At 46.1% G+C, this 16551-nt stretch overlaps 2 protein-coding genes across 7 annotated transcripts in view; one reads left to right on the top strand and one right to left on the bottom strand.

Annotated features, from left to right (window-relative positions):
• Positions 1-8827, top strand: part of Tarbp1 (TAR (HIV-1) RNA binding protein 1) — a 51008-nt gene extending 42181 nt beyond the window's left edge. For 5 of the 6 annotated variants that reach the window (XM_039098287.2, XM_063278867.1, XM_063278868.1 and 2 more), the window contains 6 exons: positions 2034-2115; positions 3870-4041; positions 5516-5707; positions 5825-5949; positions 6270-6406; positions 6874-8827. In XM_039098287.2, the coding sequence (XP_038954215.2) occupies positions 2034-2115; positions 3870-4041; positions 5516-5707; positions 5825-5949; positions 6270-6406; positions 6874-7042 (877 nt within the window). In that variant the 3' untranslated portion in view covers positions 7043-8827. Of the gene's footprint in view, positions 1-2033; positions 2116-2306; positions 2399-3869; positions 4042-5515; positions 5708-5824; positions 5950-6269; positions 6407-6873 lie in introns of those variants that run through there. The other variant, XM_063278866.1, reaches the window with a different exon arrangement.
• Coa6 (cytochrome c oxidase assembly factor 6) lies at positions 8747-11349 on the bottom strand. The gene is made up of 2 exons (NM_001401093.1): positions 11055-11349; positions 8747-9124 (listed from the first exon to the last, which is right to left on the bottom strand). Exons 1-2 carry the CDS (start codon positions 11196-11198, stop codon positions 9029-9031), a joined length of 240 nt encoding a protein of 79 aa, NP_001388022.1. The 5' UTR covers positions 11199-11349; the 3' UTR covers positions 8747-9028.
• Positions 11350-16551: the final 5202 nt, after the last annotated feature.

The raw sequence follows: 16551 nt of genomic DNA, 5'->3' as shown, positions 1-16551 counted from the left end.
TCTTTATGTGGCACAGTTGGCTCAGTGACCATCAGCAGTCACCCCAGTGCGCAGACCTCTCAGTAGGGGATACGAATGCAGAAGGCACTGTGGCAAATACATGTAGCTTAGAGAAGTGCTTTAACTAACATTATCTGTGACTTCCAAAAGAGCAGGAATCAGTGAGTGAAGAGACATCTGGGCAGGAGGAGGGGCTTTGGGAGTTGGAGATTGGTGGCAGGCGGGACACTGAAGGAAGGCAGTGCTGGGGACATGGGGCAAGTACTCAAGGTACTCAGAGAACTGAAGAGTTAAGAGTGGGATGACTGTGAACAATATCTGTGGCCTCGGCTTTGGGTGAGAAGCATGTCCAAGGCAGCCCGCATCGTGAGAGGGAAGCTGCTGACTCAGACTTGAGGCTGGTGGGGGGAAAATGGACAGGAGGGAGGAGAGTGAGAGAGAAGACAGCTCAGTTTAACAACACAGCTGGGGTTGCACAGGCAGCATGAGCAGGGATGGAACCTGGATAGCCATGGGTTTAGCTCACGAGTGGCAGACCCATTACCTCTCTATACTTCATTATGTTTGTGTTTAGACACCTGGAAGGTTTAAAGTACTGCTTGTCGTTCATTTCTTTGAAAACATAGTGAGGAAGGTGAGGTGCAAGGAACTTATGCAGAAAATTCTTTAAAGAGCAAAACAAAGTATAGGAAGTCACGTAGCCTGACAGCGCTGCACGGTTCCCGCTGATGGTCCCAGTTCTAAATGGCTTGTCCTGTCACATGACTTTTGCTTGCTTCTTTTGTCTTTCAAACCTGGTGGCTGGGTTTGCCTTGCTCGTGGTCGGTGCATTTGGGTTTTGAAATGGATACTGTTGTGTGCCTTCAGAGTGAAAACCGCAGCCTAAGTAAGATTCCTGGAGAGAAGGGTCCACTGCCAGGCAGAGACACAGGGACCCCCAACCCCAGAGGTGATGGGTGTTTTGGGTCTGTATTATGTGACTGAGTTTGAGGCTAGCCTGGGCTACACAGTGGAAGTATGTTCTCAGCGTTCTTCAGGTTTTACTGGACAATGCCTGTGCTTGACACTCAGAGATGTGGGTTTTATTCCTTCCTTTCTTTTCTTTTTCTTCCTTTCTGATTTTGAAAGCATTAGTTTCTCTGTTCATCCTTGAGTTCCATTTCAAAATATAAAGCTCTGTGGGCTAGCTGAGTGGTAGAGCACATTCTGGAGAGCATGAGGCCTACTCAAGCTGCAGTTCTGCAAAGAACAACAAAGCAAAACTTTGTTGTTTTGTTCTTTGATTTTCGATAGTGTCTGAATGTTGGAATTGTAGGTGAGCAGCACGATGCCTAGTTTAAAGGAAGAAGAAAAAAAACTAGGCATGGTCGTGCGTTATTTGTAATCCTGGCATTTGGAGGTAGAGTTCAGGGCTACCCTCATGAACTTGAAACTATCTCAAAAACCACAACCAAAGTGAGAACATTCCTATGTGGCAGTTTATCTCTGTGGCAGTTTAAAATGCACATTGCATACTGGGGACAGAGCTCAGGGGCAATATGTTCACAGGGCATACATGAAGTCCCAGGGATTAATCCCCAGTAGCCCCTTGTTAGCGACTGATAAATATAGCCAGGCACAAATTACAGAAGGGAGAGTTTGTCTTGGCTTACAGTTCTAGGGGGATGGGTTCACCTTGCTGAGGATGCCTGACAGCAAGAACAGGAAGCTGAGAGATCACAACTGGAAGTCGGGTGGGGTTGTGAACTTTCGAAGCCCACCCTTAGCGACATACTTCTTCCAGAGAGGCCATAAACCTCTTAATCCTCTCCACACAGCACTACCTACTGGGGACCAAGTGTTCAAATATATAAGCGTATGGGGGACACTTCTCATTCAAACCACAACCTCAGAAGACAGGCAGACAGAGACAGAACTAGAACAAACATATGTTAATGTAGGAGAGTATGGGATATGAGCGTGGGATACAGAATTTTTTAAGGTACTGTACTGACTTCCCTCCAGAGCTGTTCCCTCCCTGTTCTCCCCCTCAGGAACGCCAGGAAGAACTGGCAGCGCATCCAGGACCATTTCTTCTTCTCCACCTTTCACCCCCTGAAGGACTACAGTCTGGAGGTAAGCGGAGAGTGCTGCCTGTAAGCCGTCTGCTGTCCGCGGCCCTGATGCTCTTTTCTGTCCCCGCTGTTGAAGGCTGTGATAGGCTCATCCTCTGTCCCCTTGACCCCCTGAAGTTGTGAATGTGCTTGCGGTTCACCCCTCAGCAGTGACAACTGGCTAGTCATTCTCACTTTCTATTTCTCTGGCAGTGTCTGGCTTGTAAACACGGAAGGGAGTATTTAACTAAGCAGAAATCAGAACAGATTTCTAAAAGGAAGTGAGTGAGAGAACATGTGTGCAGGTGAGACTCTCTTGTACTGAAGCCTGTTACCAATGCAGTTAGTCCTTTTAGGTTCTGGGTAATGAAATGGATGGCAAATGTTGCTCCATGTTGTTGAAAGTAGCAGAGTGCTTATATAGTTCTAAAAACTGTCAACATACATAGTGCAGTTAAAATAAATGGCATCAGAGTGTTAACTCTTAATTTACATAGAGCACCAGGCATCCTTACACCCTTTTCAACTCCAGCTATGGCACTGTTTGTGCTGTCTACCTAGCTGTGAAGTGAGAGCACCTGACCCAGGTGACTTTTCCTCTGGGGGTCTATATTGGGAGCCTAGCTACACACACACACACACACGCACGCACGCACATGTACACATATACATACACACATTTATACACATACACAAATGAGCAAATGCTTTGTCGTTCTACCGATATCATTCTTCTCAAGATAAGACATACTAGGATTTTTCACTATCATACGTCGTTGGTGCTCCTCAGTTCCACAGCCCTCTGCTGAGACCTTCCTAAGGGCTCTCGAGCACCCCATCCACTTTGTACCAGGCAGCCCCCAGGCTCTGAGTCTTCTCTCCTTCCCCTTGCTGCTGCCAACCTTCCTTTCAGCTGTTATCTTATCCTTAGCAATACCAGGCAGAGTGGGGGAGCAGCAGTGGGCGTTCCATGCGTATTCTTGGAGTCAGGGAGTTCATGGTCCACCAGATTCTGTCACCAGCCTTAGTGTTCGGAGCTGGGCTCAGGAGGCCCAACTGATAACCGTTATTCTCCAATATGACACCAGTTTAAATTTGCACAAATGTGGCTAGCATGAAGCAAACCATATTTGCCTTAGAACTACCTGAAACAAATTGTATCTGCCTTTAAACTGCCCTTGAAAACATGTGCATTGGGCGTCATTTCAATTTCAGTTGCCTGTTGCTTGGGGTTTTCTCTCTCACATGCCTTTCCATGGTTGAGAGTTCTTCGAGAGGGAGGAACAGAATGGCGGCCTTGTGGTCTTATAGGCTCCATTTACCCACCTTCACACACACGATGAGCTGAAGCTGACGAAGCCTTCATGGCTCACTCCACATCATACAGTGGGTTACACTGTTGAGCCAGGATACAGGGTTTGGATGTCTGCAGTGGAACTGAGCATGGGATGAGTGGCTGGTGGCCAGGACACTGCCTTTAGGTATATGTTTCTCTTTAGTAACAATGGCCTTTGAATCATGGAGTGCTTGAGAAAGAGCATAGTAGTCACATGTAGTTAGTGCTGGAGAGAGGCCCTGCATGCTCTTTGGGGTCCCTAAGTGACTCTGAATATCCTAGGGTAGAGTGAAGCATACCTACAGAGGTACTGAGGCCTGAGAGCCTGTAAGTTGAGGGTGGCTTGAGAAAAGCACTAGCACTAGTAACACCTGGTTTGGTTTTGTTTTTCTCCTTCTATTTTTTAAGGAAAATAATATAATTCACAACTCTCTTTTCAGACCATATTTTACACGTTCCCACGGCTCTCAGGTGTCACTGAAGAAGAGTGGATTGCCCTGGAGAAGTTTGCCAACTTCACAGACATCCCTTCCAACGTGGGGTCCCAGTGGTACCTGTCTGGGATTACACTTGGTGAGCTGAGTCCAGGAGACTGGTCCCAGCAGGACCAAGGTAAGGGAGCTCCATTTTACCCTGGTTCACTGGTGCAGGCTCCTGACTGCTGTTCTAGAATGTGTCTCATTGATCTCATGTCATTGACCTGGTTCTCTGCCTCTATTTAGAGGAAGGCAGGAGCACGTGTGGCTTGGCTCTGACCAGGACTTCTAGCTGAATGCTCGCTTTCCAGACAGCGCATCTTTCTGTAACCATGGTAGCTTCCTTTTTAAGTAGGGATTTTAGAATTCATTGTTGGTGGTTTGTTCTAGAAAGGTAAGCTTTCCATAAGGCTAAACGTGAGGTCACATTCTTGCCTCCTCACAACAGAGTAGAGCTCTGGATCCTGGTCCTTTTGGGTCTGGTTAGGCAACCCCCTTTCAGCACGTTCCCCACAGCCTTCCCTCTTCCAGTGCCAAACCAATCAGGCTTCCTTGAAAGCCAGTGGCTCAATGTGTCCGGGGCATCCTCACTCTGCTGGCTCCTCCCTACCACTGTGACTGCTTCACCAAAGCCAGAGTCCTACAGTGTAAGTCAGGGCTTCCCCCTCTCCACACCTGCCTACTCTGTAAATTTTTTTTTTTTTTTTGGTTCTTTTTTTCGGAGCTGGGGACCAAACCCAGGGCCTTGCGCTTCTAGGTAAGCGCTCTACCACTGAGCTAAATCCCCAGCCCCTGTAAATTTCTTTTGCTGGTCTGCTGCTGTTTTTTTTTCCCAACTTCCCAGCCTCTCCCTGCCAGCCCCAACTGTTGCTGTTTAGGCCCTCCGTGTCTCCAGGCAGTACTTAGCTTATTAAAAATGCAGCCCCAAGTGCTGGTGAGATGGCTTGGTGGATACTTACTGCCAAGCCTGAGTACCTGAGTTTGACCCACATGGTAGGAGACAACTAATTCTCACGTGTCACTTGACTTCCATGTGCACACCATGACAAGCATGTCCCCTCACCTCCTAACTTTTGTAAAGCTGCAGGCTTCAGTCACACCTCATGGTTTAATTTATTGTGTCTGGGTACAGTTCTATGAAAAGCAGAGATGGTTCAGTCTTTGGACAGATCACCTTGAATCTATTCATCCATTCGAAGGGGATTCACTGTGGGTATCCTATGTGCTAGACATGGACAAGTTCCTTCTCACGGCTTGTGTTCTTTAACAGCAGACAGCTGCACACAGATCATACAGTGGCAGCAAAACCCCAGTAGATCCAGCCCAGTGGAGAGCGCACCAAGGGCTGAGAGGCCCTTGTGAGGACATGACGTTGAGTACAGACTGCAGCTAACTGGTTGCATTCTTAGCATCCACATGAGGTGGCTCCCAACCACAGGGTATTCAATGTCCTCTTCTGGTCTTCCAGGGCACTGCATACACGTGGTGCATATACATACAATCAGGCTGTATACATGTGTTAACAAGAAAAGAATATTTAAAAATACATCTGAAGATGCAAAGAGAATTGACTTGGGCAGTTACCTAGAGGCACTATTATTTCTTCTCAGGTTCTACTCTGGGTGAAGCAGACAGCCAATCAGAGTGGGCTGATGTCCAGAAAAAAATCATCCCGTGGGGACACAGTGCTCTGGATTCAGACCTGGAGCTTGAGTTTCAGGACCGGGCTGCCAAGCTGGGAAAGTCCATTAGCAGACTGATCGTTGTGGCCTCACTCATCGACAAGCCAACCAACCTAGGAGGTAAAGCATTTACCCTCTGTGGCTGTCTGTTCCACACACAGTCCTCAGAGGAAAGGCTGGGCGCCGTGAACCTGTGACATGCTGGAGACAGTCTTTGTAACGGGTCACTCTCTACAGGGCTGTGCAGGACCTGTGAGGTGTTCGGGGCTGCCGTACTTGTCGTCGGTAGTCTTCAGTGTGTCAGTGACAGACAGTTCCAGCACCTCAGTGTCTCTGCAGAGCAGTGGCTTCCTCTGGTGGAGGTAGGTGTGAAGTCGCTTATTAGACTCTGTATTTGTGAAAATGTTTCAGCACGGTGTCTTTGTGCCAGTTTCTCAGTGTAATCCTTTTTAGTCCTGAGTTCCATGAGGTTTGGTCTGTGACCTACCTGCAGTGGTGTGGTAGTTCCCTTAGCTACCCCTCAGCAGTCTGTGCTGTGGAGGGAATCTTCCTGATGCCGTCTGGTGTCCTGCTTTTCATCCAAAGTCCTTTTGACAGGTCCGGTTTGAGTTTTAATGCTCTGTCTGCTTGCTCATTTCACAATGGAATGATTTCATATTCTGTTCTTAAAACTGCCCTGAAGGTCAGGCCATCCCAGTTAGTGGATTATCTGCAGCAGAAAAAGGCGGAAGGCTACACTGTCATTGGTGTGGAGCAGACAGCACAAAGCTCAGACTTGGCCCAGTACCGCTTCCCTGAGAAGTCACTGCTGCTGTTGGGGTGAGCCGATTCCCTGGTTCATGTCTCTTCTTTAGACTGTTTCATGATGTACCCAGGTTCCTGTCACACAGCTTCTGTGAGCTTATAACATTGATGGGGACCCCCTGGTTTTCCTTTTTCTCACCTGGCTGTTTACTAGTAAACACGACATTGGCCTGTCTTTGTCATCCCCTTACTTACTGGAACCCAGGTTGGCTTCACTTGTTTATCTGTCTCCAATAGTAACATTCAGGACTCCTTTTCTTTTCTTTTTTTTTTTTTCTTTTTTTTTTTTTTTTTTTTTTTTTTTTTCGGAGCTGGGGACCGAACCCAGGGCCTTGCGCTTCCTAGGCAAGCGCTCTACCACTGAGCTAAATCCCCAACCCCTACATTCAGGACTCCTAAAAAAAAAAAAAAAAAATAGTAAAAGAAGGTACTTCCCTGTATGACAGGGAAACTAAGTCGTCTTAACTATTTTTCTTCTTCAGAAACGAGCGGGAAGGAATCCCAGTCAACCTGATCCAGCAGCTGGATGTGTGTGTGGAGATTCCTCAGCAGGGCATCATCCGCTCACTAAATGTGCACGTGAGCGGGGCTCTGCTGATCTGGGAGTACACCAGACAGCAGCTGCTCGGGTGTGCAGGGCCACCGTCATGAAGGCTGGGCCTCACCCTCGATCTCACATGGTGCTATGGATGGTGACTCACAACCATCTGGACTAACGAAATATTCTGAGATGTCCTGGGGTTACCTTCATGTCTCTAACCTTGCACCTCAATGCCAAAACCTTTTCATGTGCCTTAAAGTATATCACTATATATATTGTCCCCTTTTTAGCTAACCTTTTAAAAGTATTTTAAACATTTATGGAGTTTTTTAAAAAGGAATTTTTAAGGTATGTTCTTCCTAGAAACCAGTATTGTTAGGCTGGCATAACTAACGTTGTTGTTTATGAGCACCTATGTCCTTCTGTTTTGAAGCAGCAGCTGAGGCAGAGGGAAGGGTTTGAGAGCCAGCAGCCTTCTCTCCCTGCTGTTAGGTACCTGTGTATTCCTGCTCAGAGAGGAAACACTTATGGCAAGATGTGAATCAGCTCCAATGATGTTCTTTATCCGCGGGTCCTAGGCTTCATCACCAAAGCCATGAATTGAGCCCACATTGTTCATTAGGTTTACGTGAGATTTGCCCTATACGACTGTGCTCTGACGGTGGTTGGAAATCTGTCTCTGAGGACTGTAATCATCGAGCCACTCCTGTGAATCCCTACTGAAGCCAAGAACTAACCCAAGCAGGCTTCCTGTTCAGACAGCTGCATTTAATGGTAATCCTTATCATTCCTGCAAGGAATTGCTGTCCCTGGAACCCTTACAGGAATACTGCAATTTCAGAGTCCACTGCCTATTCATTCTCTCCTGAAGCTTTGATCTACAACAGTGTTTCATGACAGGCCACCACACTTCATCTCTACCCCACTTCAGCCAGAAGCCGCTCCAGTGATGAGATGACTGACATTACAGGACTGGCTCCTAACAGGAAGCCCAGAGCATTCCCAGCTCATGCAGGTGTCTGCTTGTGTCGTTGGTTTTTCCATCCATCGCTGGGATACCTCCTCCTGCCACGGGGATCCGGTTTTACGTGACTGAGTGATGCTGCAGCTTTTCCTTCCAGTTCATTTGGTGAGGGTACCTAGGAGTGGGGCTGGTGGGTCAAAGGTCAGCGTGTTTGACTGAAAACCTCTGCAGAGGGCTTTCCCAGTTTACAGTATCACCAAGAGTGACTTGTTCTGCATCCTTGTCATCATTTGGTATTGTCAGATTTTAATTTAAGCCATTCTAACAGGTATCTTGTGACGTATCAGTATGGCATTAATTTCCATTCTAATATTGAATGATAAGGAGGATCTTTTAAGAGATTTGTCTTCTGTCGAATTTTGAGAAATGTACATCACACAATTGGACCACTTTTTAAACAGGAATTTTCTTATTAAGAATCATGAGGTTCTTTTTATTTTTTTCTATTCTGGATTCAAATTCTTCAGGATATCAGTGATTTGTGAGTATTGTCTCCACATTTGTGCGTTACTGTTACACTTTCAGGAGCCCATCCTTAGGCGTTTTCTTAATCATCCTGGAGTAGACCCAGTTTTCCCTTCCCAACCTACATATTTATTTCTCTTTGTCTTACTGAACTAGGTAGCAATCCAGGTATTGTCTGATCACATCTGAAAACAATGTTTTATTATAACCCCTCTATTAGTTTAAGGCTTCTTCCAACTTCACTGTGTGATTTCTGATGCTAACTGCCAGAAGCACGCATAATAACCTATCTTAGTTTATATTTTCTTGATGTGCAACTATATTCGCTTACTATTCAGCTTTTATTCCAAAGGGGGAAAGGAAGATGAACAATGTATTTTTTTATAATAAACTTTTTATATAATAACTTTATGCTTTTTCTTAAAATGGATCTCTCACTAAATTAAAGCAGTCCTTCATAGTTTGAATGATGAGATCTTATGCTTTTTTCCACCATTTTAGTAACTTGTTTACAGAGAACATGATGTGCACTGTGATTCAAGCCCGGGAATCATTTCTGAAAGTCCAGAGGAATAATTACCACTTGTGTGAAAGTCCAGAAAGAGGGCTAGGAATTTTCAGTCGACGGTGAAGACTGGAATTCTCCTGCTTCAAATTTTTCCTTAAATTTTAAGTAGTCTCTTCTTTTGTCAAAATATTTTATCTATTGAGATAAAAAGGTCTGATATTAGAGCAAATTATGCAGCTTAGGCAAGCAAAAAACACAGGTGTAAATGTAACACGTTATTTAGCATCAATGGTATTGAAGGAGATTGTAGTTTGTACTCTGGAATCCTGAGTCAGGGATCCAGTGAGCTCCTAAGAAGCCTGGAGAACCGTGAGTCTATTCCTCATGGCTAGTGTCCCTGTTTAGCGTCCAAACATCCTGGGAACTTATGAAACAGTTTTATGCACCTGTAGACAAGACAAATGTGGGATACCTCACATGTGCATTGTCAAGACTAGAAAATGCTGCTCTTGTTAAAAGCCTTCAGTGTATGTCTTAATGGACCCCCTGCCTGGATACGTCTTTCTTGTTCCCTGAGAAACTCGTTCTCTGGCCTAGCAGGCAGATTTGTTCCTTAAAATTCCATCTGGAAGAATGTAACATCCTCCTGCCCAATATCAAAGGTGCCTTCACAGAGGGGCAGTCCAACCCAAGTGTAGGATTCAAACATAGTTTCTGAACATGATGTTCAATCTTTAACTTCACGGGAAGCGGGACCTCAGTTCAGAGTGGGTGAGAAACTGTGTACAGCTCCACTGAGCCTGTCACAACACTGCTTCATTTGAAGCCTCCTCCTCCCCTTTAAGTCCGTTTGGTTTGATGGCCTCTGCCCGTCTGTTGTGTCTGACAAGGAATTCATAAATCTGCTCCATCTGTCTATTATATAAAGGATATAAGATTAAAAACGTATGATATCCCTCGCATTTTGTGACAAATTATTACTGAGACAGGCATCAATGCCCCCAAGAGACAATTACATTTAAATTAATTACTTAAAGCATTCCATCCCAATTTAAATGGGGCGGGGTGAGCCATATCTTACATTGGATCTTCTACAGGACTGACTTACTGATCGGAACCTGAGTGCCTACGGAGAGAGGCTGCCAGGTCTGTCTTTAGCCCTCTTAATCTCTTGTCCTCCTCTGTAACTGACATAACACCCTGGGGACAGGTGAACCCTTTTGGAATGTTTTAACAGACCACTAGCTCCCACCAACCAGAAGGCTAAGAATACCACCACACAGCAGACTTTCTTCCTTTGCTGTAACAAACTTACGTGGTTTTCCACTCTGTGTTACATTCTATAAGACGGCGTGAAACTTCTGCCATATGGTATTTGGGGAAAACCTCAGTCTCTGTTCCCGAGCCAGTCACTCATATTTGGCTACAAAACAGACTGGCCTTGAAGTGAGAGCGGTATTTTGGTGTTGACAACAACTTGCCCAGAACTCAGCACCTCTTGGGCTGTTTCTCCTTCTGAACCTGTGGATGCACCAGCCACCCAGAGCCCTGGTTCTCTTGTCCCTGCACAGCCACAAACCCACATCTTTCTCAAGGGACCGCTGTACAGCAGAGTACACATGAACTTCCCTCTCCACTACGGTGGCTGCCTCATCCTGGAGAAATGTTTCTCCTCTCATGCATGGCTCCTGCTGCATAAATCTGGATGCAAGACTTTCTTCCAAGGCTGAATAAAAGTCCTAGTGAATGAATCCAAGTGTCTACCTCAGAACATATTCCCATGATCCTCCATTTCCTCCCCGCCCTCTCACACAGGTGTCTTTGGACACACCTCTCAGTCTATAGGTGACAGAGGCTGGGACAAGGTGAAGAGAGAAAAGAACTGATACTAAGTGAGCCAGACCGATGAATATGAGGAAACTTGAGGGGAGGGACTGTGAGAAAGACTATGACGCCTGCAGAAGTCATAGCACTGCACCACTATGTCCTCCAGAGTCTGATAGCGCACTGACATTTTCTCCAGTAATATCAACTAATGTGACTTCCAACTCGTGACCTTGCCCCTCAAAACCTACCCTGAGGTGAGGGTGCACACAGGGACGCGTTGCAGCCCCGCGGGACTTACCCACTGCTGGGGGCAGCTGGCCTCGAACGAGCTCCTCAGCTTCTGGCACCGGGCCGCGTCCTCTGCGTTGTCGTCGAGGCAGCGCCAGTACAGGTCGCGCGCGCCCCAGCACGCCTGCCTTTCCTTCATGGACGGGGCTGCCATTCCTGCAGGGGTCACGCGGGGAGCCACGTGACGTGCGACCCGGGGATCAGCCCACGTGGGAGCGCGGTGCGGACTGTGCGTGCTGCACTGTCGCCCTGCAGGTCCACCAACCGTACAGGGAAGCTCACTGCGAAAGTGCCCGCCACGGATTGACTGGTCCTGGCCACCGTCTGCAAATGGGAGGGCGGGACTTCCGTTTGCGTCCTTTTCCCTGGCGGGTAATTTCCGGCCCCGGAGGCGTGGCCCGTGGACGGAAACTAGTGTCTGATTGGTACCGCCCTCTGCCCCATGGGGAAAAACGGTTCGTAATTGTGGTGGCCCAGACTGACTTAGGAGGGACTCAGAGTGGGCGGAGGAGACCGAACCCGCACCATGCTCCCTCCTCTGTGTGTTGAGAAGGAGATCGCTCTCCAGAGACCGCTGACTCTGGGTGACGGTGAAGCTGAGGTTGGCCATGCAGGAGGCTCCCTGTACCTTCCTTTCGGCCATTCTAAGGAAGACTTAAACCAGTCCAGGAGAGCCAGCCGCACACCTCAGCAGCTCCAGTTCACAGCTCTGTAGGTTTTCAGAGTGTGTGCAGTGTGATTCTAAGCACCGCCATATATAGGGGTCTAAGGACCATACCAGCGATGGCTTTACCTTATCAATGTCAGTTTATAAAAAAAGGTAGAGCATTATATAAATATGACTGATGGCTATAAAAAGGATGACAGAGTCTTAGATAAGTTAAGTTGAAAATGCAAATATATTTTATCGATATGGCTGCAATTATGATTGTGTACACAGATAGGAATATCAGGAGCTGGCATGAATAAAATGGGAAATAAAAGCTGTGGTGTTCACAGCCGGACACGGCTCTCTATATCCTTTCCCGACTCAGTGTTCAAGAATTCACTGGTAGCTGGAAACTGACCACCATGCCACACTCACACTGTAAAAAGCAAGCCAGAATTCTGCTTTTTGTCAAGTCAGGAACCAATGTACTAACACACAACTGTATCAAACATTAGGATAGAAAGCCAAGTTGAATCTTTTGGAAAAAAAAAAGCCACAAACATTTGGTGAGAGAAATTAACAACAGTAGCAATTTCAGCAGTGAGGTTTAGCTCTGTAGATGACAAGAAAGAGGATCTTAAAAACGATTGAGAGCAAGTAAAGTTTAGCAAAGTGTACAGATTAACAGAGAGATGAATAATGGTGCTAGTGAGAAATTTAAATGTGTACTGAAAATCTTTCTACAGACAAATTCCAGTGAGTTCCTCCAGGAGGTTCCTCTGGACCTTTACTAATTAGATTTTACCTGTATTCTTGCTACTGTTAATTTGTACTAGTTAGAGAATCTACCGAACTCTGAACTACCAAATTCTTTGGAACTCATTGATTTCAAAGAGAGGAGGAAGGAAGAAGGGAGGGAGAGACAGAGCTAAATGGTGCGATAACTCTTTTATATTTATCACTTAACTAAGGGGTTTTGCTGTAGATGGATTAACATATGTGGTTATGGACAGCATACATTATACCACTGTATGTTCCCCAGTGCCTTTACAATATCACAAAAAAAGTGTCTGTTCCAGATTCTGGTGGATCTGTATAAGGAAGTATGATTTGGGGGCTGAAAAGTAATTTTTAAAAATTTATTATTTTGAATGCATGTGTGTACTGCATGCATGCGACCTTGAAAAGATTTTTTTCTTAGACACAAATTCATCTGCACAAAACCAATCAACATCATAAAATGGATAGAAAAGACAAGTCACAACGCAGACATTCGATACACCTACAAACCGTAAGAAATAGAAACCTCTTTTTAAGGTGCAGTAGGCAGATACAGCACTTTGAGGAAATGAGCAATACATGCAGATACTGACATCCTCACTGTAACCACGGCAGTACATGCAGATATTGACATCCTCACTGTAACCATGGCAGTACATGCAGACACTGACGCCCTCACTGTAACCACAGCAGTACATGCAGACACTGACATCCTCACTGTAACCACAGCAATATATGCAGATACTGACGTCCTCACTGTAACCACGGCAGTATCTGCAGATACTGACATCTACACTGATCCTGAAACCGAGGATCACAGTACAGCACCCTTAGGCACTGGTCAGACCAAGCACCACTTTAATAAAAGTCTGACAGTAATGGGCCTGAGTTCAGTATCCAGAACTCAAATGAAAAAAAAGGAAGGTGTGGTGGTGGTGGGAATATGTCTTTAATCCCAGTGCTGAAGAGGTGGAACTCACTATGTTGACCCTGCTGGCCGTGAGCTCACAGAGATCCACCTGTCTCTGCCTCCTAAGTGCTGGGTGATTTTGTGAGATCTTGAGCTTTCTGTAAACTACAGTATTAAGGATAAATACATACGTAGCAAAACCATAAAGGGCAGCAAAGATTATTACAACTGTTTCTAGGGCAAGGAGAGATGTGATCAGGAAGGGCACACAGAGACTGAATGTGACGACTTTGGGTTCTGCTCCTGGACCTGGACATTTTTTGTTTGTTTTGCGTGAATGTGTGTGCCCAGTTTTTTGTTTTTTGTTTTTTGTTGGTTCTTTTTTTCGGAGCTGGGGACCGGTGTGCCCAGTTTTTAACAGAACAAGTAGCTGGCCCAAGAGAGGTGATCATCATTAGAATTGATCTACAGACAGATAATATCGGCCATTATATAGAGAGCTTGATTTCTAAATTTTAATGTGTTTATCATTTTACATGTTCTTTCTGGCCAAGTCAGTGCAGGAGAGTCCTGGCCAACGTCATAGGCCCAAGAGAGGTTATTACTGTTGGGATTGGTCTACAGGAAGATAATTATGACCATCCTATAAAATATGATAATTGAATTTTTTTTTAGATTTATTCATTTTTTATATATAAGTACACTGTAGCTGTCTTCAGATACACCAGAAGAGGGCATCGGATCTCTTTACAGATGGTTGTGAGCCACCATGTGGTTGCTGGGAATTGAACTCAGGACCCCTGGAAGAGCAGTCGGGTGCTCTTAACCGCTGAGCCATCTCTCCAGCCCGATAATTGAATTTTAATGTGTTTACCGTCTTATCGGTTCTTCCTTGCCAACAGTCCATAGTGTCTAGTGCTAAATACCACTTAAGCAGCCACACAGTCCTTCCTTGCCTGTGATAGGGCTGTGGCAGAGAGGAGACATACTACCAAAGTGAGTGAACTGCAGTTGGGTACCTGCTTTGTCCCCCAGGTGATTCAACCACCAGGAAGGAATCTGGAGATCCGAGTGAACAGCGGCAACGCCAATGCTCACACTATCAAAATGGTGCAGACAACGGGGCCAGTAAAAGAATGTTAGTGCCACAAGAGGGTGTCAGGTGTGCTGTCTCCCAGCCCGGGTGTGCAATGGGGGGCCAGTAAAGAGAGGTCAGGGGAAAGGCTGGAAGGCAGGCTGTGCTGGCAGTCCCAGCCACAAGAAATTGTGCGAGTCACCCAGTCCGAACTGAGTGGATCCCCAAACGCCTGGTGGGCAGGGCAGGACAGACTCAGTCGTACTGAAAACAAGGGTGTTGTTTTTCTGTCGCTGCCCACAGACTTTTATTTATACTCTGTTTTTTCAAAGCAGTTATCAGAGACACCTACTCAGGAACACAAATGGGGCAGATTCCTTTGACTCCAGTGTTGCCACACACCCTTCTGAACACCAGGTCCATCTGCCCTGGTGTTTCCCTCTTGTTAACCAGAGATGTGTTGCAAAGTTCCCCCTCCCCTCCCTCTCTCCTTCTCTTTGTCTTCCCCCCTCCCTGTCTTATTTTCCTTGGTGAGTTGATCTAACTTCACAGCTTCAGTTACTATTTCTGTCAGAAAAGCAAAGCAAGACCAGGTTTGGGTTTTAAAAATAAACATTCCTTTTTCAGGTCCCCAGTGGACATCTCCACTATTCTGCTTTTTAAAGGTCCACGCTGGACCTATCTATCCATCCTGCCTTTCATTTATCCCCTCTTATTAAACCGTCATTGACTCTCTCTCCGTCCCTATTACTTCTGTGTATCTAGCATCTGTTGTTGCTGTTTCAACTTTGGTCTCTATGTATCTAGCCAGCTTTAATTGTGCACATACATTGTATTATGTGTATGTTTTTACCCATTCTCTCAGCTAGTCATATGCATAGCTCACATTGTGCTGTTTACTCAAACCCACAGATGTTGGTGGTCTGACGTTATCTGTTGATATTGAGAACAGCTGATGTCTCAGTTAGGGTTTTACTGCCGTGAACAGACTCCATGACCAAGGCAACTCTTGTAAGGACAACATTCAATTGGGGCTGGCTTACAGTTCAGAGATTTAGTCCAATATCATCAAGGCAAGAACATGGCAGCGTCCAGGTAGACATGGTACAGGCAGAGCTGAGAGTTCTACATCTTCATCTGAAGGCTGCTAGTGGAAGACTGACTCCCAGGCAGCTAAGAGTAGGGTCTTAAAGCCCACACCCACAGTGGCACAATTACTCCAACAAGGCCACCATCTGTTCCAACAAGGCAACACCTCCAAATAGTGCCACTCCCTGGGCCAAGCATATACAAACCATCACATTCTACTCCCTGGCCCCCATATGCTTGTCCAAACATAAAAGTCCATGGGGGTCATACCTAAACATTGCATAATGCAAAAATACATTTAGTCCAACTTCAAAAGTTCCCATAGCTTATAGCAGTCTCAACAGTGTTAAAAGTCCAAAGTTGAAAGTAAGTCTCTTCTGAGATTCATCCAGTCACCTAACTGTAATCCCCAGCTGGGCAAACTCCAAACTCTGCATCTCAATGTCTGATATCAAAGCCATCTTCAGATCTTCAACTCCTTTTACATCTTTGTTCACTTTAAGAAACTTCTTCCTCCTGGGCTGGGTTCCACTCTCTGTTAGCAGCTTTCCTCAGCAGGTAGCCCACGGCTCTGACATCTTGGGTTCTCCAAGGCAATATCAATGTTACAGTTTTTTGTTCCAATTTCTGGGATCCACACATGATCTGGCATCCTCCAAAGGGTTTGGGTCACTTCTCCAACCCTGCCCTCTGTAGCACTCTAAGCTCAGGTTGATCCACTCCACTGCTGCTGTTCTTGGTGATCATCCCCGGTACTGGCATCTCCAATACACTGTGGCCTTCTGCTGCAACTAGGCTTCACCAATAGCCTCTCACAGGCTCTCTTCATGGTGCCAAGCCTCTACTTCTTTGCAAGACCCCTTCAGTCCTGGGTTGCCAACTACAACTGAGGCTGAACCTTCACCAGTGGCTTTCCATGGCCTCTCACAGTGCCCAGTTTCAGCTGCTCTTCATGACCTCTTCATGCCTTCAAAACCAGTTCCACCTGGGTGACTCTTACACAT

This window comes from Rattus norvegicus, chromosome 19 (genome assembly GCF_036323735.1).
Source record: "Rattus norvegicus strain BN/NHsdMcwi chromosome 19, GRCr8, whole genome shotgun sequence".
Lineage (NCBI taxonomy): Eukaryota > Metazoa > Chordata > Mammalia > Rodentia > Muridae > Rattus > Rattus norvegicus.
Note: the sequence above shows the minus strand (reverse complement) of the source record. Positions and strands in the feature narration are given on the sequence as shown.